Source organism: Magnolia sinica, chromosome 11, assembly GCF_029962835.1.
Source record: "Magnolia sinica isolate HGM2019 chromosome 11, MsV1, whole genome shotgun sequence".
Taxonomy (NCBI): Eukaryota; Viridiplantae; Streptophyta; class Magnoliopsida; order Magnoliales; family Magnoliaceae; genus Magnolia; species Magnolia sinica.
In genome coordinates this window covers 58,863,520-58,884,636 of record NC_080583.1, presented here as the reverse complement: position 1 = coordinate 58,884,636, position 21,117 = coordinate 58,863,520, and the positions used below count along the sequence as shown (strand labels likewise).

Genomic DNA, 21,117 nt, shown 5'->3' with positions numbered 1-21,117 from the left:
TCCCTATTAGTAAACAAAGAAAGAAAAAAATCCTTCCAATGTGCCCTACAAAAAAGAAAAGAAAAGAAAAGAAAATTATTTCATACATTTCGAGCTGGAAAAATTTTATGTTATCATGCTGTCCACCTTTTCTAGGTATCTTTGTGGATTAATAGTTTGGTGGGGGACCTCAAAAAAGGTTGGTCACCCCCAACCTTTTCTTTCGAGGGACGAGGTTACGTGGAAATGGTGCCCCATTAATGCAAGGGCATTTTCACACCGGGCTCGAGTGGGGTCGCCTGTAGGATGCAGGGGCACACTTAGGGTGGGAGGAGCCCACGGGGGAGATCTCGTGTTCAAGACTCCTTACCGGGGGTGATTAATGCGCATTTCACACCGGACTCGAGTGGGGTAGCTTGTGGGATGCGGGGACACACTCGAGGTGGGCAGCCCGTGTGAGGTGGTACCCATGTGATTTGGGGCTCATGAGGGGGGTTCGGCGGAGGTCCTAACCCATGAGATGTGGGGCTTGGGCTATGAGATAAAGGGATTAATTCTCTATGCTCTAACAGTTCGAGCTTTTAGAGCAAGTGGTTAATTGTCTTGCATCAAATTGGTACCAGAGCGAGAGGTCTCGTATTCGAGACTCCTCACTGGGGGTGATTAATGTAGGGGCATTTTCACACTGGGCTCGAGTAGGGTCGCCTGTGGGATGCAGAGGCACACTTGGGGTGGGCAGGGCCCACAGGGAAGGTCTCGTGTTCGAGATTCCTCACCGGGGGGTGATTAATGCGCATTTCACACCGGGCTCGAGTGGGGTAACCTATGGGATGCAGGGACACACTCGAGGTAGGCGGCCCATGTGAGGTAGTACCCATGTGATTTGGGGCCCATGAGGGGGATTCGGCCGAGATCCTAACCCATGAGATGTGGGGCTTGGGCACTGAGATAAAGGGATTAATTCTCCATGCTCTAACAGTTCGAGCTTTTAGAGCAAGTGGTTAATTGTCCTGCATCACCCGTGCAATTTTTTGGGAGTTAATGGAAAGAAAGGAATACCACAATTTTTTAAGATAAGAAGGTTTCAATGGAATCTATTAAAACAAGAACCGTGTCATAATAGAGTGGAAGATGATAAGGCCCGCGTTCCGGGGAATAAATAAAGCAAATTTTTAGCGGGATTAGAGGAAGATGCTAAGGAGAGAGAAGAAACCTTCACCCAACATAGTTTGAGTGGAAAAGAACAGAAACAAAGTGCAAAATAGAGATCTATGTATCAGATTGATTAATCAAATTCACAATTAGGTGTGTAGGAATATTTGCCAAAGCAAATAGAAGGAGACACAAGAGTGTAAGCAAGATCAACAGCCCTCTAGTCTACAACTATAGATCACCAAAACCCCCTCATCAACACGTCTAAGAGAAAATCAGTTATTTCTATTTCAAAATATCATTCCATGCCCTCTACATATGGCTATGAAGCCATATTTATAGTTTTTTACACATCTAAACTTCCCCAAAATAATAAAGATCCAAATATATATGAGCTTTCTAAAATAGTAGAGAAAGCAAATAAGGAAAGAGATCCAATAATCTAAATCCAAGAAAATAGAATCACTCATATAAGGCTACTCAAAAGAAAATTTTGCCCTCTTCTCCTGCACACGTGTGGGATGCTGTGCAATTGGATTTGCAGCAGTTGACAATCTGTGTAAGCGATCAATGGCACCCTCATACCTGCTCTTGTTCAAGTAGGGCTCCCCCCCCCCGGCGCGTAACAAAGGGTACTTGAAGCCTAATTTTAATAGTTTGCTCTCACGAGAACCTTGGTCCATCCAATGTAAGTAGCGTGTTGAGAAATGACAAATGAGAAATCCTAATGGCCTTTTTCCAGTCCTTGCAGCAAAGTTCGTTTGAATGAGGTAGAGATTGTGGCCCTAAGAGAAGGGTTTCATTGTTGCAGCCTCTTTCCAAGGAAATTTGGTCCTCGAAGGAGACACACTCAACGCCATCTCTTGGGTTTCAAGGGATGAGAATGGTCCATAAAGATAAGCTTCTGTTTCCATACCCAAATCCATTTTAGGTTATAAAAGGGTTGTTTTCACTAATGTCCCGGTGATGATGAATGAGGTTGCCCATTCTCTTGCCAAGGGGAGAGTGATGAGGGTCACTCGAAATCAACTCTTCAATGCATCCAATGAGAGAGAGAGAGAGAGAGAGAGAGAGAGAGAGAGAGAGAGAGATGTCATGAAATGTATCAGAGCTAACTAAAAGGTAGAGAGAGTCCCACACATGAATGTCCCTCGACCACTCCTATTCACATGGAAAAACCCACTAAAATATTGAAGTTATGGACTTTGATGGTAATCATATATACAATTGTTAACTTCTTAAGATATTTCTTGATTGCAGTCACTATCTTCAAAATCAGTCCAAGATGAGCATGTTTAACAAAGAAAACTGACTTTTTCACATGAAACAAGCCACATATTAGATATTGCAACTTAAAACTTTTGTCCAACAATAAAGAATACATATATTCAGTCTGCCATAACATCTCAGTTGCTTGCCATCAATAAAGATCACCTGATAAAATGGTTGATTGGGCCCTCGAAGCAGCTTTTCAACATTTGCATTCTCCATCCATGAACTTGACTCACAGCATACAGGATCCATTCCACAAATCACAGCTCGATAACCTAAAGCAAAGCCAAGGGGTCATGAGCCTTCAACAACAATGACAATGACAGCAAAAGCAACGACAAAAACATTAACCCCAAAGAAACCATAACAACAATGAAGGCAGCTGCGGCAGCAGCAGTGGCAGCAACCAATAATGTAATCAGAGATATGATCTGCAAATATGTGTATGCATGACCTAAACTCGCATGGAGAATCAAAACTTGAAAAGTTGAAATCAAACTGAATTCTTAAAAATAAAAATAAAAATAAAAATAAAAACAATTTAAAAAACGAAAAAGAAGAAGAAGAAGAAAATACGAAACTGCTTTTGCTAGGATGCCACGGACAACTCCTACTCACTAATGTAAGACCGATGCATGAACCAAATATCATGTGAGATCAAGTAGCAAAATTAAGATAATTAACAAAAAAATAGACACCTTGCCACAATCATCACAGATACCATGAAAATCAAAAGAACACCATGCATAATCCTAGCCTAGGTTACCAACATCGTCACACAAGATCATTAAATAAAAGGAAACTAGAATCTAATGGATGTAGGGACATCCAATTAGCATAGGGTATAGTCTATTTCAAAGTAGAAGACCTAATACAACCTGGGGTAAAATTAGGATAAGGGAAATTGGGGTTTGTGGAATCAAATTGGGTGAAGGGATTAAAGGGTTTATAGGTTAGGATGTGGGAATTAGGGTTTTGAATAGAAGGGGTGTAAGGATTTTGGGTGAACTGAAGAATGGGACAAGTTAGGAATTTTAGATTTAGGGTTAGGGTTTTGGGAATGGAAGAAAAGGGTTTTGATCTAAGGGTGATGGGAAACCAAGAAGGATAAGGTGTGGCCATACGGCCAACCCGAGGGGTTCACACGTGTGGTCGTACGGTCACACATGTGGCTACGTTGGGAGCGTTTAAGTCCTTTAAGGTTTGGATTAGTAATGGATATGGGAAAGTTAGGTTTAGGAGAAGATGAAAATTTGGGATGGGAGAATCGAAGAACTTTAAAGAAAATACTTTAATGGAGGGAAAATGGATGATGATGTGGGGATAGATGGAGACCTCACACCTCCGTTGATGAAGATTAGCCTCACACCAATCTCCCTTCCAAATCACATGGAAGTTTCTTCAAATCCCATGAACATGGAAGAATAATAAGAAAAGGGGCAAAGCTTGTTTTTTTTTTTTTTTTTCTTTTCACAAAATCCAATGAGGGAGAGAGTCACATGGCCCCCCATCTTTTATAGCTCCAGGAAATTTCAATAATTACAATAACCACCCTGTTTTGTGAATTTTAGCGAAAATAGCCCTAGTCTAAATAAAATCAACTAAAAACACTTATAATAGCGTCCAAACATAACATAAACAAAACTGCATCCAATAAGCTGATAAAGTCTATGAAAAACTAGTGTGGATGATCCACGATCAAATGGTCCGATCATGTGATCCAACGGCCCGATCGTCACGTCCCTCCAATCCAACGGTCTGGATCACTCCGTAAAGCAGCCCATGTGCATCTTCCCAGTGTGGGGTCTTCCAAATGCTCACACATGCACATGGGGTCTTCAGCACGATCACGGGTACTCGCCTAACCACAGGGAAATCGGTGCGACCTGCCTCCTCCTCTGAGACATACTCAAAGGTGTACATGAAGTGATGTCCTCATCACCCACTCTTCTAATTAACAACCAAGGTTGACCAACCCATCAAGTCCACTCGGAACTCTCCCAAGTCAACCCTTTTTTAAGCGCTACAGAGTCGAAACAGGCGTAGACTTGAGAGGTTAAGTCAAGCATCACTAAGCTGAGTTTGATGGAGTTTTTGAGTGACTTGGTGTAGAGACAAAATCTGGGTAAGTCATGAGAGATTTGAGTGGGTTTTATGAGTAGCCATTGGATTTTACATGTGGCGAAAGATTAGGGGTGTGAGAAAATGATAGAATCGAGATTAGTTTCCCTTTGAGAGCATGATATATATATATATATAATATCGTGATCGTTAGATGATACACAAGCACTTGAAAGTTGTGCATAAATGGAATTTAAGTAATTCAAATGAAACCTTCAAAATTATGGGCATTGTTAGTGCACAGCTTTGGGTGCACCTACCATGCACCATACCAGGAATAATAGTCTACACTCCATATATGCACCTGCAGAGTATCATACATGTCTGTGTCATCTCGGATGTGGTTTATCATAACCATGATCTAGGGAATACTTGTGATTATCTAAGAAGCCTTGTATTCTTTTCTCTGGTAAACTCAATCATCATTATAAATAAAGTACGAAGATAGGGGAATGTATCCTCTCAAAATCTTCTCAAAGTCTCCTCCTTTCTTCTTTACGTTTCTTTCATTTCTCTTACTTTACATGGTATCAGAGCATAACTAATCCATTTTCCCCGTTCTCTCTCCACATCCCTTTTCCCTTTTCTTCTCTCTACATTATGTTGAGAGTCGACTCTCTTCTGTTTCATTCCTTAAATTTGTAAAGACGATGAAAGGAAGATATATTTTATCCATAATCATCTTATAGATCTAATAGAGGTAGACCTGTAAAAACTCCCAGGAATGTCTTCCACATTAGTACTTTCTTCTAGAAGTGGAGTCGACAACAGAGAGAACCTGGGAAGGCAAAGCCCACCAGCAAATCTAGAATCGGACAATGTTTTCTGCAACTACATCCAAGATCTGGCACTAAATCCATGTTCCAGCACCCCTAAGAGCTCCGCAGTACCAAAATAAAGTTCTGGCAACCTTTCTGGCACCGGATTTCTCCAACATTGTTGAATTTCCTCTTCCCTCGCATGCCCGACATTCTCTCTCTCTCTCTCTCTCTCTCTCTCTCTCTCTCTCTCTCTCTCTCTCTCATATTCTATGAAGTTCTTGTCACCAGGTTTAAGCCTGGGAGCCTCCAGGATTGTCGAATTTGATGTGGAGACCTCCAGTTGCTACTGGATTTGCTTTTGAGTCTCTAATAGCCACTGGAGATACCTCCAATTACCAAATTCAGCCATTACGCCGTTGACAGGCGCTAGAATCCTATTTTTGCCCACCGACGATCATTGGAAATCTTTCCTCAAGCCCTGACAAGTGTCGAAAGACCCTCTGCAATCGTGAGGTACCTCTTCCATCTCTAGATTTGCGCCACAACTCATTCTCCAACTCAATGATAATAGTTTTTCGCTTTTACAAGGACCTTCGGTCATTTCTAAGGCATCATTTTCATTTTTTATTTTTTATTTTTTTTATTTTTTACAATGGGGGAAAATAAAACCACCCAGACTCTATCCAGACAAATTTATAGTCTAGTCTTGCAAGTACTGCTGTAAAACCAGATGGCACAAATTATCTGGAATGGTCCCTAGCAGCCTGAATGTACATTGGTCCTTGGAAATGGTTGGGATATATAACAGGAAGAAAGCAGCCCAAACCTAATGATCCCACTTATGATGAATCAGAGACTGAAATTTGACCAATTATGTCTTGGTTACTTAATTCCATGCAACCCAAAATTAGTCTAGGTCTCTATCTATTACAAAAAGCCAAAGATATCAGGGATAAAGTAACCAAGATGTACTCCAAACAAGAAGACTTAGCCCATCTCTATCAACTTCACACCAAGATCAATAATCTCCAACAGAGCGATGGAATGGTAGAAGAGTACTATATATATAGGAGCTAGAAGTCCAACAACTATTTTAGACAGAAGATTAGAAAAACCAAATGAGGCAACTTCGAATCTTCAAGTTTCTTACTGGCCTCCATTCGAATTTGGAACCTCAACGAATACACATTCTTTGAAGAGTCTTTACCTTCCTTAGAATCTATAAATAATTACATACGTGATGAAGGTAGATGACGCAATATTCCTCAGTATGTCCTTCCGGAACAAGCAGCCTTAGTGGCAGACTCTAAATTCATTAAAGGACACAAAATGGGATGAGGAAATGTTGACAAAGATAAGCTCCGATGCACTTACTATGGCAAAAGATGACATACAAAAGAATGTTGTTGGATACATCCTAATCTCCGTAAAAAAAACAAAAAAGAACTTCGATCAAAGGCTTACGTTAATGTGAGCACTATTGAAGGAGCGTCTTTTACCAATGTTAACGATAACCAGAGGAATAAAGTTATTAATGATCTACAACAACAAGTGGTTGTGTTCATGCCTCTCTTCCTGCCACCAAAGAAGGCAATCAGGTACATCTACATCTTCCAATCATGATTCTCAGATGTCTTGGAACATTGATTCAAGGACATTTGACCACATGACTGGTACGACCAATGGTAATATTTCCTACTTTCCTATTTCTAGTAATATCGTATTATTGGATGGCTAACTTTCTAAAGCTACGGGAAAGGGAACCTACCACCTTTCTGATTCATTGTCCATCTCCTTTATAGTTTATGTTCTCTTTTTCATGTAACTTACTTTCTGTCAACATCTAACCAAACAATTGAATTGTTGCATTATTTTTTACCCATCACATTGTGTCATCCAAGATCTGGCAACAAAGAAGACGAATGGTGGTAGTCATGAAGATCGAAGGCTTTATCTTCTTAATCAAGAATGACCAAGTTTTGCTTATGTTTCTATGTTTGATGTAGAGAATAAAAAAATGTGACTCTCTAACAAATTCATTTAGGTCATTTATTGTTACAATCTTTGTGTATCCTATTTCCTGAAAATTTTCAATAAAAGAAACAATTTACAATGTGAAACATATCAATTATCTAAAAATTGTAGGACCACTTTTCCTCCTAGTAATACAAAGGCGTTGTGTCCATTTCAACTTATTCATTTTGACATGCAAAGACCTATTCCACTTTTCCCCTTATTTGGTTTTAAACATTTGTTATCATTCATTAATGATTACTCACGTGAAGAAGTTCCATTGATTACAAAAATGTTTCATAAAATGGTTTCCACTTAATATGATGCTAAAATCAAAATTTTTGATCTAATAATGCTCGAGAATACTTACACCATGATTTGCAGAAGTACTTCGTAAACCATGTAATCGAATTTCAAATCTCTTGCTCATATATACGACAACAAAACAGCATGGCTGAATGTAAAAATTGACATTCACTGGAGGTTACTCGGTGTTTTATTGCTTGGCATGTCAGTACCAAAAGCATAATGGGATGAAGCCGTCCTCCTTGCCAATTATATAATTAATTGAGCTCCTACTAATGTTCTACAAGGCGAATACCCAATATAAGTCCTGCAACCCCATGTGCCTCTATTTTCTCTCCCACCAAAAGTGTTTGGGTGTACCTACTTTGTCTATATTCTTGGATTGTCTCAAACAAGGTATAGACCACAATCAATAAAATGTGCATTCTCAAGGTATTTGGACTTTCAAAAAGTCTGACTTCCTCTTCTTCTGGTAGCATTTCTCCTTTTAAGCGGCATTTCCTCTTCTTCTTTCGTCTTTGCTGGAGAGGGTTAGGATCGACGGGTTGGTCGCCTGTATGATAGGGGCTTTTGCTTCCTTCATTGCTCTCTTTTCGGATAAGGAGTTCAAAGCTATAACTCAGAAGCCTGGAAGGGAAGGGCTCGCAAACCGAGTAAGGCAGCTAGTCCGAAAGGTAGCTCCTTAAGCCACTCCTCCCCTGTCTCTTAAAGGCCCCAGCAAGCAACGTCTATAGCTGAAAAGCCAGCAAGAGCAAGCAACGGCTGGCCCCCGTTAGGGCCCGATATTGAAGTACATATCTCAAGTAATACTTATTAACAACTTGGATTTGTGATAAATTGTAAAATACATATGCTTGGGACAAGGAAGATAAGTCACAATAAATCTGTGATTTCTTATTACTAATATTAGAAAGCGACTTTTTGATAGTCGAAATAAAGTGAATTGCATTTTGATTTGTTTCATCAATTCCTTCTTTATTTCTTTCATCATTGTAAATGTCTTTGTCGATAATTTTTTTTTTTTTTTTGTTGATTCAAATTCAAGGAAAAGTTGTGCATTTATTCTGGGAATATTAATTTTACATAGAAAGATATCCATGTATATTCTTTCAATGAAAGATTTCATAAAATAGTGCCATTTACGTATTAATCGGGCACCTCCTCTTTTTGATATATGCCAAATATGTTTCTGTGATTCCGATCTTTTATCATCACAAACTGTCTCGTTAGGACTAATCTTCATATTTGGAATTAGAAATATTTTTCTCGTCTTTTGTAATCCTTTCTATTTTATTTCAGATTGTGGTTGTCCTATCAACCAGATCCTTCATTTTTTTTCTGTCAGTGAATAATTTGTCCAATCCACAGATCTAATTCGAATGATCGATTCATGGTTAATCTTATCATTAATTATAGAATCTTTTCTATTTTCATTCGGTTCATATCCTTTCCTCAATCCAAATAACAAAATTGGATTTACTTTTGCAAACTCTTTTATTATTCTTTTTATAAATAAAATTGTTTATTTATTATTATTTATTTATGAATTATTATAAGTATATGCATGAAACACAATCAATCTACTAATTGACCTATTTCAGATACCCTATTATATCATATCATGGTCTCATCTACTAGTATTTATAATACCTCAAGAGTTAATGAGACTCTTTTAGTGAAATTTAACTATCTCAATTCCCACTCAAAAAACTCGAGTACCTTTTTTATTTCCTTCTTGATCAATGACAACCGCTGCATTGTCATCATATCGTATTATCATATCGTTGTCACGTCTGAGTTTTGTACATGTACGTACAATTACAGCTCTGATCACTTCTGATCTTTCAAGAGGCATATCGGGCACTGCTTCTTTGATTACAACAACAATAACGTCACCAATATGAGCATATCGGTGATTACTAGCTCCCTGATCGGGAATCGGCTTTGGCTCAAAGGAATCGCCCTCACCTTCACCCTCATCCTCCTCAGATGGGCCCTGGCTCGAAGAGGAAGAAATACCAGATTCATCATCACCACTTTGGTCTTCCCCCATCGGATGTGAATAGAGGGCAATGCCCGGATATGATTGGGGGGGGGCACATAGAAGAGAGAAACCAACCTTTCCCCAAAAGGGAAAACCACTCTCGATCGTAATAGAAACAAATGAGAAATACAAACTATTGCTTCGGGGCAATCCCTCTCGCCTTCTTCCATTTGGTTGGTCCCACACCGAGGGGTCCAAATTCCCAACGTGCATTATTAGTTCTCACTTCGCGCATCCGCACTCCGTTCGTTTCCTACGCTTCTGCATGAGTTATCTTTCTATATAATGTGGATCAACTGATTCATTCGGGTCGATAGGCAAAATAGTATGTAAAGAAAGGGTTCCTTCCCTCCCAATGAATTTCGAGTGATAGGGGAGAGCCCCTAACAGAAGGAGCTTTGTTTGTGGTTGGTTACATTGACAAGTTTCCATCCATATCAAAAGGGGAATGGGTTCAACCTTTCCGATTCATTTGTTGACCCCTTTCTGCGGAAGAGATTTACGCTCAACAATGGAAGTTCATCCGGTCAGGTGCTAGGCTCAGCTCAACCCAAGTGACCCTCCTATGGCATTCGTGACATAACATAGTCTGATCTTCAAGCAGGGGGAGGATCAAACCCATTTTCGAAATATAGGGATAAGCCCCTTCGGGGGGTTGAAATGCCCAACATCGGAAGGATCAACATCGTAGAATGAACCCGAAGAAGTCTTGTGGGTTGAAGAAGAGAGTTCGTGATGCATGCCCGCCAAAATCAATATATTGAGGACATTGAAAATGAATTTCCCCATTGTTTCCAGAGTTTGTGACAGCTAGGGACTGTCAGATTGTTCGAAAATTGGCCACCCGCTATGTGCTATGTGGGGAAAAGCTCTATAAAAGATCATTCAACCACGTTTTGTTGCACTGCCTACCCTATCATGTAAGGGCAGAAGTCCAGCAAGTGATGCATGAGGTGCACGCTAGAGTTTGTGGCAGGCATGTCAATAGCAATATGGATAGGCACCAAGAAAAGAATGTTTTTTCCTCCTTCCCGGACCCTAGCCAACTACTACTCTAAAGTCATGTCCGTCGTTGCCATAGGTGTCAAATTCATGGGGACTTGATCCACACACCAACATTGGTCCTCCATGCCACAGCCGCCCCTTGGCCTTTAGCAATGTGGGGTTTAGATGTCATTGGCCTAGCGTTCCGTTAGATAGGAACAGATTTGACAAATACTGATAACTCTCGGATGGAGTATTAGAACGAAAAGATCCATTAGATAATAAACTATTGGTTGTAGGCCATCTCTGGTGATGAATCAACAATTCCAAGCGTGTTTCTTGTGTATTCTTGATGAACCAACATTTATACATGTGGGAGGATTTGTTTGGGAAGTAATAAGCCCATTTGACATCTCTTCATCTGCAAAGAATTCTCGACGTGAAAACACAGAGACAAAGGGTTGATCTCTGAATAGGAAAAAGAATGGATCTGCAGGGTCCCAAACGAATTGGCTTATTCAAAAAAAGCCTTGTTCTTTGAAAGATCTATCTCGTGTTTGGTACTGCATGGTTCCACTCTGCAAGAACTCTGAATCATTCTCTTGAAGCTCATCCTCTTTATGATAAATGATCCGCCCGATCACTGAAATGATGACCTAAGATGGTGTTTGACAAGCGGCGCCCGGGCCGTTCACACCAGAAGTTTGGTGACAGACAAAACCGCACACGGTGTTTCAAATGCAATAAGTTCGAACACTTTGCAAAAGATTGTGAGTCCAAGCGAATAGGACTTGCAGAAAGAATCTCCGGAGGACCATACTAAAACAAAACCGAAACCACTTCTAATAGACTTGTGCTAGAAACTAGAGGTGAACAACGAAGCGCTCCGCCCCATGCCTCTGACCAGAACCTCACCTCCTAAAGAAAGGGGAATTGAAACTAGGATCAAGCGGAGATAGAACCAGAATCACCCACTGGCCGTTCTGTTGATTTTCACATGCATTCTGGTGAGAAAAAGAAGTATGCGATTCTCAAAAGCTAAGGGGAGCGGTCCGTCCGCTGGAATGAGCAGTAGTAGGATCTCTTCACCGTCGAGAAACGAAAGAGGACTTCCATCTCCAAGCTCAGCTCAGACGTAGCTCGCTTCTTTTTCGGTGTGAAGTAGTGTCAAACCAAAATACCCAACAAGCATTAGCTCTCCCTGAAAAGGAGGTGATCCAACCACACCTTCCAGTGCGGCTACCTTGTCACGACTTCACTCCAGTCACTAGCCCTGCATTCAGCATCCCCCTCCTTGCAGTTAAGGTATCGACTTCGGGCATGGCCAGCTCCCATAGTTTCCACTCTTTCTTTTCTATAACCTACCATCTTCCTTATACAATCATCTGATGAGGTATTATCTAACCGGTGTTCCATTGGTCACAGACCCAAATAGTAGGAGTGAAATGGAAAAAGGAATGAGTTAAGTTCTAAGTGAAGTTTTTGTGATGATCTAATCTTCTTGGGAGACGGAGAAGTGTGATAAAAATGGGTCCCGGTTTTTTTTTTTTCTTAAATTTTAAAGATCAAATATTCCGATAAATTCACTATTTTATTTATTGATTTTGTTCTTTCTTCGATGGGGTAAAATAGGAAGAAAAAAAATCTATTCATTCCTTCCCTCCCTAGAATAAGACAAGAGAGGCGGATCTTTGTTTGATCTTTTATTATATTAGTATCCTCTTTCCTTGGATTGAGGACTGAGACACATACATCAAAAAGAAAGTATGCAATTCAAATGAGATAGATAAATTGTTTTCAATTCGTAATTGAGCAAAATCGGAGTTAGAAAAGGGGGTAGGTTTCATCTGAAAAGTACTCTGTCGCTGTCGGGGTAACTATATTCTATATTAAGTTAATTGTGTATCGTACAATAAACGAATACAATTTGTGTATGTCTTCCCAGAAAACATGTGGGTACTCTATTTCATTCCATTGATCAGGAACAATCGAAAAAGCCAAACCAGTACAGTCTCTCTTGGAATCCTAAATATGGTGATACCACTGATCAATTCAATCTACATGTCTCTCTCCCATCAATTGGTACTAGCTGAGGTAATTGAAATTATCGTCTTTGTCCGATGAGAAATGCGAAACGAAAAACGAAAGAAATAAGGTCCACCACTGAGAATTCAATTATGCCCCTTGCCCCCCCTTCACAAAAAAGGGAGAGATGAATTGATGGATTCATCGGATTTTACGTCGGGACTGATGGGGCTCGAACCCGCAGCTTCCGCCTTGATAGGGTGGTGCTTTGACCGATTGAACTACATTCCCAGGGAAATGAGTTATACAGCATACATATTCTCATACGAGAAAGATAGAGAAGAAAATGACGAGGACTGGAATGTAGATGCCTCATTCACAAGGATTTCTTCTGTTAAGGACACAAAGCACGTTGCCTTGATGTCGATCTTCGAAAGTGGTTCCTCCAGTCAAGAAGAAATTGACCCGTGTCTGGCGTTTACATCGAAGAAGGAGAAGATCGACTATAACACAGATTGGATAGTCGATTCGGGGTGCTCACATCACATGACTAGTGATATGAGTAAGTTCATGAAGCTACAAAAGTACGAAGGAAGTGATGCGGTTGTGACCACAAATAATTCAGTATAAATGTTACTGTTTTGTGATTATGAAAAAACAAAAAATATATATGTTTCAAAGGATGTTGTTACATTCTTTGAAAATGTACCTTATTTTAATTCACGAGGCAATGCACAAACACCTCCTGCCCCTCTCCCTCTTCTAATCATAGATAGTTCTTGCATTGAAGAGGTTTTAGAGCCAACTCTAACCAAAGAACTAAAGTTCTATTATAGACAGAAGAAAAATCCTACTCCACCCAAGCACCATCATTCTTCAACTATGGGACAAAAACACTTGGACATTAGCTCTTTGTACTCATCATCCCATTGGTCACTATGTTTCATACAACTCTCCTTATCTGCTTCTTATCAGTCATACATTTCATCTCTATCTTCTTATTTGTCCCCACTAAGATTGTAGATTCCTCGGGTGAGTCGGTAACCCTAAATGGAAAGCAGCCATGGTAGAAGAGATGTCTACTCTTGACAAATAGAAAACTTGGGAGTTAGTCACTCACCCTCCTAGAAAACACGTTGTTGGGTGCAAACAGGTATTTAACATCAAATACAAAGCTAATAGACCCATTGACAAATATAAGCCATGCCTCATTGCCATGGAATTCACACAAAAATGTGGAGAGGATTATGAAGAGACCTTCACTCTTGTAGCAAAGTTCAACTCTATCCATATTCTCTTATCTATTGTAGCTCATCATAATTGGCCTTTGCATTAACTTGATGTAAAAACTCATTCCTTCATGGTGATCTTCATGAATCTCTCTCTTCCTCTTGGCTTCAGGCCTAAGGGGGTGACCGGCAAAGTTTGTAGCCTTCAAAAATCTTTGTATAGGCTCAAATAGTATCCTCGTGCTTAGTTTGGAAAACTTGGAAACACGATCTCCAAAATCGGTTTCAAAAGATGTGATTTGATCATTTTGTGTTTGTAAAAAGAAAGAGACAGTAACGCAACAATTCCCATTGTTTGTGTTGATGATATTATTTTATCTAGCACAAAAACAAAAGTTAAGAAGTTCTTGGCGTTGTCATTTGCGATGAAGGATTTAAGCCGCTGAAATGCTTTCTAGTAATTGAGGTTTCTCAATCAAAGCACATAATCTTTTTATCCCAACACAAGTATGTGCTAAATCTTCTTTCTTAAGCTAGCTTACCTGGTGCTCGTCTAGTTGTACCTACTAAAAGTAAATCATAAGTTTCACCAGCACCAACCCAACGAGATTGATAACCTGAGCATGAACCATCGACTAGTAGGACGTTTAATTCTCTTAGTTTTACTCAGTGTATCAAATAGCGTTCGTAGCGTAGCGGTAGCGTACGCTACGTAGCGTAGCGTAGCGATTTCGCTATGTAGCACTGGAAATAGCGTTTTTCCCCTGTAGCGCATGCTACAGATATGTAGCGTGTAGCGCAGGTAGCGTACGCTACCTGTTTAGGGTTTCGGATCCCAAACCGCAGCAGCCGACGCAGCTGCTCTCCCTTCCGATCCATTTGGAGACCCAAAATCATCTCAAAGAGGCCATCCGACGCTGCTGCTCTCCCTTCTGATCCATTTGGAGACCTAAAATCGTCTCAGAGAAGCCATTCGACGTTGCTGCTCTCCCTTCCGATCCATTTGGAGACCCAAAATCATCTCAAAGAGGCCATCCGACGCTGCTGCTCTCCCTTCCGATCCATTTGGAGACCTAAAATCGTCTTAGAGAGGTCATCCGACGCTGCTGCTCTCCCTTCCGATCCATTTGGAGACCCAAAATCGTCTCAGAGAGGCCATCCAAACACAAACCGATCGCTGTGGAGCTTCAACATTTACAGTTTTCACTGATTCAATCTCATCTTGAGACAAAAATAGGTTCGCTCGTTCCTTTTTTTTTTGAATTTTTTCGATGTACAATGAAAATAACTTGGTATTTTCAATTTTTCCTCATTTTTTCCCTTTTAAAATGCCGGTTACCGTCGGTTTTTTATTCTTTATACTTTTTTTCTGTGGTATGGCCCACGTGGGCCCCACTGAGGTGCGTGAAGGGGTGGGAAGTGCATTATTTTCTATGGTGTGGCACACGTGGGGCCCACTGAGGTGCGTGAAGGGGTGGGATGTGCATTATTTTCTATTGTGTGGCCCACGTGGGGCCTACTGAGGTGCGTGAAGGGATGGATTTGCATTATTTTCTATGGTAGGCCCACTGTGGTGTGCGTATGAGTGTAAGTGGTGTGCGTATGTTTATTTTTGTGATTCACTGATTTATCTGTGATGTGGTTTTTTTTTTTTTTTTTTTCAAGTAGTGAACTAAAGAGAGAAGAATGTTTGAAGAAAAAGAGAGAGAGAGAGAGAGAGAGATTTTGCATGGAAATATGTGGCCGATAATCCACTTGGACAATCTCATAGAAATTATGTACTATGCAAATTTTGCGGTCAGATGTATGGGAGGCGTGACTCGCCTAAAGCATCATTTGGCCGGAACCCACAATGGGATAAAGCTATGCCCAAAAGTGACGGAAGAAGCCAAGGAGGAGTGTAGAAAGGCTTTAAAGGAATATCATGATGGAAAAAATAAAAGAAATGAGGTGTTTCGAGATATTGGGAGAGGGGGATCGACATATCTTTCTGGTTCTGGCTCTGCAAGTGATAGCGCTAGTGTGGGTAATGATGCTTTCATTGGCAGCCAACTTGGTAGTGGATCTTCTGATAATCAACCAATGGCAAGAGCAAGGGGTCCTATGGATCAATTTGTTAGCAGTGAGCAACATCAATCCACATTGAATTCAAGGTGGAAGAAGGAAGAAAGAAAAGAAGTATGCAGGGTGATTGGAAGATTTTTTTTTTGGGAAGGCTTTGTCATTCAACCTGTGTAATAGCCCATACTTTTCAGCAATGTGTGAGGCTATTGGCAAGTTTGGACCGGGATTGAAGCCACCATCCATGCATGAGATGAGAACATGGATACTAAAAGAGGAGGTTGCTAATACTGATAGTTTAATGAAAGCATACAAAGCTTCCTGGAAAACTTATGGATGTTCAATTATGTCTGATGGTTGGACGGATGGAAAGAATAGAAGCATCATTAATTTTTTGATTAATTCTCCGATCGGAACAATGTTTTACAAGTCTATTGATGCTTCGGATTCAATACAAGATGGGAATTTGTTATTCGAATATCTTGATGAAATTGTGGAAGAAATTGGGGAAGAAAATGTGGTCCAGGTAATCACGGATAACCATTCAAGCTATGTGAGTGCTGGGAAGAAGTTGATGGATAAGAGGAAAAGGATATATTGGACTCCGTGTGCTGCACATTGCATAGATCTGATGTTGGAGGATATTAGAAAAATGAAAATATATTCTGAAACGCTTGAAAAGGCAAGGACAGTGACGAAGTTTATTTATGGGCATGGAATTGTATTGAGCATGATGAGAAGCTTCACGAATAACCATGAGCTTCTACGGCCGGCAGTAACACGCTTTGCAACATCATACCTCACCCTTAGAAGTATTTACAAGCAAAAGAATGGTCTTATAGCCATGTTTGCATCGGAACAATGGTGCTCATGTTCTTGGGCTAAAAAACCTGAAGGAATAACGGTACGGGCTATTACAATGTTTGATTCGAAGTTTTGGCCTCATGTTGCCTTATGTGTTAAGAGCACCATGCCATTGGTAAGCGTTTTAAGAGAAGTAGATTCGGAAGAGAGGCCAGCAATGGGGTTCATTTATGAATTGATGGACTCAGCGAAGGAGAAAATTGCATTTAATTGCAATGATGTAAAAAAGAGATATGTTCCAATTTGGAACAAAATAGATGAAAGATGGACTCCTCAGCTTCATCGTCCTCTACATGCAGCCGGGTACTATCTGAATCCTCAAATACGGTACTTAGATAAGTTCTCTACACACCCTGATATAAAAAGGGGGTTTTTTGAGTGCATGGATAGGATGATCCCCCGTGAAGAGCATGCTGATGCTGATATTCAGTAGGATGAATATGACAAGAGAAGAGGGGATTTTGGCTCTCGCCTTGCACTCGAACCCATGACAAAGCGTTCCCCAGGTAATTTATAATTTTATATTTTAATATTTTCATTGTTATGTAAATTATATTTTTATAATTGGTGAAAGTATTTAATTAATTTATAAATTATAACTAATTTATGTAGCTGATTGGTGGGAACGCTTTGGAGATAGAACTCCACAGCTTACGAAGTTTGCAGTACGAGTTTTAAGCCTCACATGCAGTGCTTCTGGCTGTGAGAGAAATTGGAGTACTTATGAGCAGGTGACATTTGTACCATTCAATATTCTAAATTGGCTAATTTTTATTTAGTAGATTAGCAAGTCTTTGATAATTGACTGACATAGATCATCACATGATCAGATCCACACAAAGAAGAGAAATCGGCTAGAGCAACAAAAACTCAACTCTCTAGTGTATGTGATGTATAATATGAAATTGAGAGAAATAAGCATGAAGAGAAGGGCGGCAATGGATCCAATATTGGTGGACCACATCGAATCAGATGATGAATGGATTGCTGAGAAAGAAGGCCCTATTCTCCCAACTGATCCATCGTGGCTCGAAGATCAAAATATGGCCTTTGATATTAATGCCATTACAACTATTCCGGAGTCTGATGATCTAGTTGACAGCAATGCACCATCAACATCTAATATTTCTGAAGGAGATTGCCCCCCACCTTCCTCAAGGAAAAGGAAGGCAACTACTTTAAGTAAGTGTTTATAGTTATAGACTAAGTTACATGAACATTTTTAACAAAGAAAGTAAAAGACCCATGAATCTCTTTTTTTTTTCTTTTTTTATTTTAAATGTGTAGGTGGTCCCATGGGAAGATTTCTTACTCCTGTAAGAGAGGAAGGAGATATAGGAACGAGTGTTCATGGTGTGGATGATGTACATGCAGATGTAGATGCTGATGCTGATGATGAAAGGCCTAGACCTGGTGACGAAGTGAATGAGGATGACGACAACGACGATGACCTATTAGATATAGATGACCTTTAGAGTTTAGACACTAGAGTCTAGAGACTAATTATTGAGAATTTGAGATGTTGATTTTGAGGAATATGACATTTGTATTGTACTTAATGCTCTTAACTTTGGGATTTTTATTTTGAAGAATGTGACATTTATATATTTTCCTTCTTTTTTTTTACTATTTAATATTTATCATATATATATATATATTTAAATTAAAAAATAGAAGTATTGTGTAGCTTACGCTACACGCTACGAAGGGTTGAATGCTACGCAACACGCTACCGCTATTTAAAACACTGGTTTTACTCATCCAAACATCTCTTATGTTGTTGGGATTGTGAGTCAATTTATGCAAAAGCCTTGTCGTCATCATCTTGAAGCTGTCTATTGAATTCTTCATTATTTGATGGCAGCTCCTAGTCTTCTTTAAATTGATCTTGGATACAAGAACACCAGCAACTTTTGTAATGTTGATTGGGCTAGCACTTCCTCCAATCAATATTCTACAACAAATTACTGCATGTTTGTGGGAGGGAATCTGGTGACTTTGAAAAGCAAGAAGCAATCAGTTATTGCTCGCTCCTCTGCCAAAGTTGAATATCGTCCCATAGCTCATGCTGCCTATGAATTAATTTAGGTCAAATCCATTCTCCAAGATATACCATGAATGAACAAAGCATATAGAAGTTGATTGCCACTTTATTCAAGCAACCATACACATTGCATCAAATCCAATATACCATGAACAAACAAAGCATACAGAAGTTGATTGCCACTTTATTTAGAAAAAATTAGCCACAAAGTTTCTACATAGCTTTAGTTCATTCAAAACATCAGCTAGCAGTTCACCAAAGCCTCTTCATCCACGCCCTTAAAGATCATCAGTTCATCACCACCCAACTTGGCATGTCTGCGATCCATGTACTAGCTTGAGGGGGAGGGTTAGCGACTTAGTGTACATAGCTTTCGGAGCACCTACAGTGCATTATACCCGGAATGATAGTATACACTCCATATGTGCACCTGAAGCATACCATGCATGTGTGCATTATTTCTTTATCTTATTTGCCTCTTCCAAATTGGTGAAATTTATTGGACAATTAAAATAAAATCTCCAATGGTCTCATTTCAACTAACAAATGTCCATGAATTAAAGTTTAGATAGTCTAAAAAGATATAATTTTTGCAGTGGCATGGTTTCACAAGTTTAATTTCAGTCAATGTATGCCACGCATGGCATTTTTACATGCCCGTGTATCAATCATTATATGAATAGCACCTGGACAATGGTTACCAAGAGGGGGGGGGGTGTGGGAGGGGTTCTAGACGCAAGCTGATTGGAACCTCTTCCATGTAACCCACCACGATGTCCATCTGACATCCACTCCATCCATTAGTTTCCCAGATCATTTTAGGATGTGAACCTAAAAATGCAAAAAACTCAAGTGGGCCACAACACAAGAAACAATGGGGATTGAACGCAGACCATTGAAACCTTATTAAGGCCACAAAAGTTTTGGATCAAGGTGTCATTTGTGTTTTCCTTACATCCAGGTGGGAATCACCTTATGAATGGGTTGGATGGCATTTAAAGACAATCATGGATCCCAACAAGGTTTCAATGATGGGCGTTTAATCCACATTGTTTCTTGTGGTGTGGCCTACTTTAGTTTTGTATCCGCATCATTTTTGGCCTCACATACTAAAATTTAGTATGATCTAGTAAAACCGATGGACAAAGTGTCATGTAGACATCTTGGTGGGCCCTATAGAGCTTTGGGTTTCACAATCTACGTGTAACAGGGGATACATGCAACTAGTATCCCTCAGGTCCCCCCTTCACGGCCTCACATCCCATGACGTCTATCAATGACTTGTGATTATTTTTCAATATTTGTATAATTTAATTATTTAATTAGGAGAAATGTGACTCACCTGAGTCGCCATGTTGACCTGCCCGAGCCAAGTTTTGTGGGCCAACCAAGTCAAGTGCGAGTCCCGAGTTTGCCAACCTTGTTAACAACTTCAAGATATATCCTAGCAACTTGTTATGGTGGGTAATTTATAGATCCCAGTAAAGAGTATTTTGTAATTACTCAAAAGACATAGATCCCAATACATGGAAATATATCCCCATGCTTGGACTTCAATAAGAGCTCCTATGAAGATTGCTTTTATGCCACAGTATTGACAAATATTAAGCGAGGAGAAATGGTACGTAGGAATCCTAATACCCTGCTAACTAAAACTTATTATTTGTCATTCAGATCCTATAATTTGACTCAAATCCCATAGAAAATTATTCATTACTCAAACTTGAAACATATTGATGCAATCCAGACATGAATCATACAATTCGCTCAAATAAGAATGCTATATAGATCTAGGATTGTAAAAGGTCTAACATTCAAGGACAAAATGAATCTGAGGTAACATAGTATGAATTACTATTCCATGTTGCATTGGTCTCAATGCTCTGTAGCATTCATTATCACCGTACATAGAGTTGTCACATGATTATAACAATCATGTACTCAGCCATGCCTTGACTTACCAAATTTTAAGTTTTCTTCCATTGAGTTTCCAAGAATTTAAAATATCTTACAATTTCTATTTATAACAATCATTTACTCAGCCATGTCTTCGTTTACCGGATTTTACGTTTTCTTTCATCAAGTTTCCAAGAATTTAAAATATCTTACAATTTCTATTACAATTTTATTATTAAATTTGATCCAGTTGTATTGCCATTTAATGATCCAATGTTTTTCATAATAAAGCTAAAAAATCTCATGACGAAAATGGAGAAAAGAATCTCTATAAACAGTATGCTATTAAAAATAGTAAGTAACCCA

General features: G+C 39.6%; 2 protein-coding genes across 3 annotated transcripts in view; one reads left to right on the top strand and one right to left on the bottom strand.

Moving 5' to 3' along the window:
* The window catches only part of LOC131219198 (clp protease adapter protein ClpF, chloroplastic), a 48,124-nt gene that overhangs the window by 10,530 nt on the left and 16,477 nt on the right, over window positions 1–21,117 (bottom strand). For both annotated transcript variants that reach the window (XR_009158044.1, XM_058214208.1), the window contains exon 7: window positions 2,566–2,678. Coding sequence is in view for 1 of the 2 variants with exons in the window: in XM_058214208.1 (XP_058070191.1) it covers window positions 2,566–2,678 (113 nt within the window). In the remaining variant the exon portion in view is untranslated. The remainder of the gene's footprint in view (window positions 1–2,565; window positions 2,679–21,117) is intronic.
* LOC131219199 (uncharacterized) lies at window positions 17,735–18,551 on the top strand. The gene is made up of 2 exons (XM_058214210.1): window positions 17,735–17,993; window positions 18,099–18,551. The coding sequence occupies exons 1-2, from the start codon at window positions 17,750–17,752 to the stop codon at window positions 18,284–18,286; spliced, it is 432 nt and encodes a 143-aa protein (XP_058070193.1). The 5' UTR covers window positions 17,735–17,749; the 3' UTR covers window positions 18,287–18,551.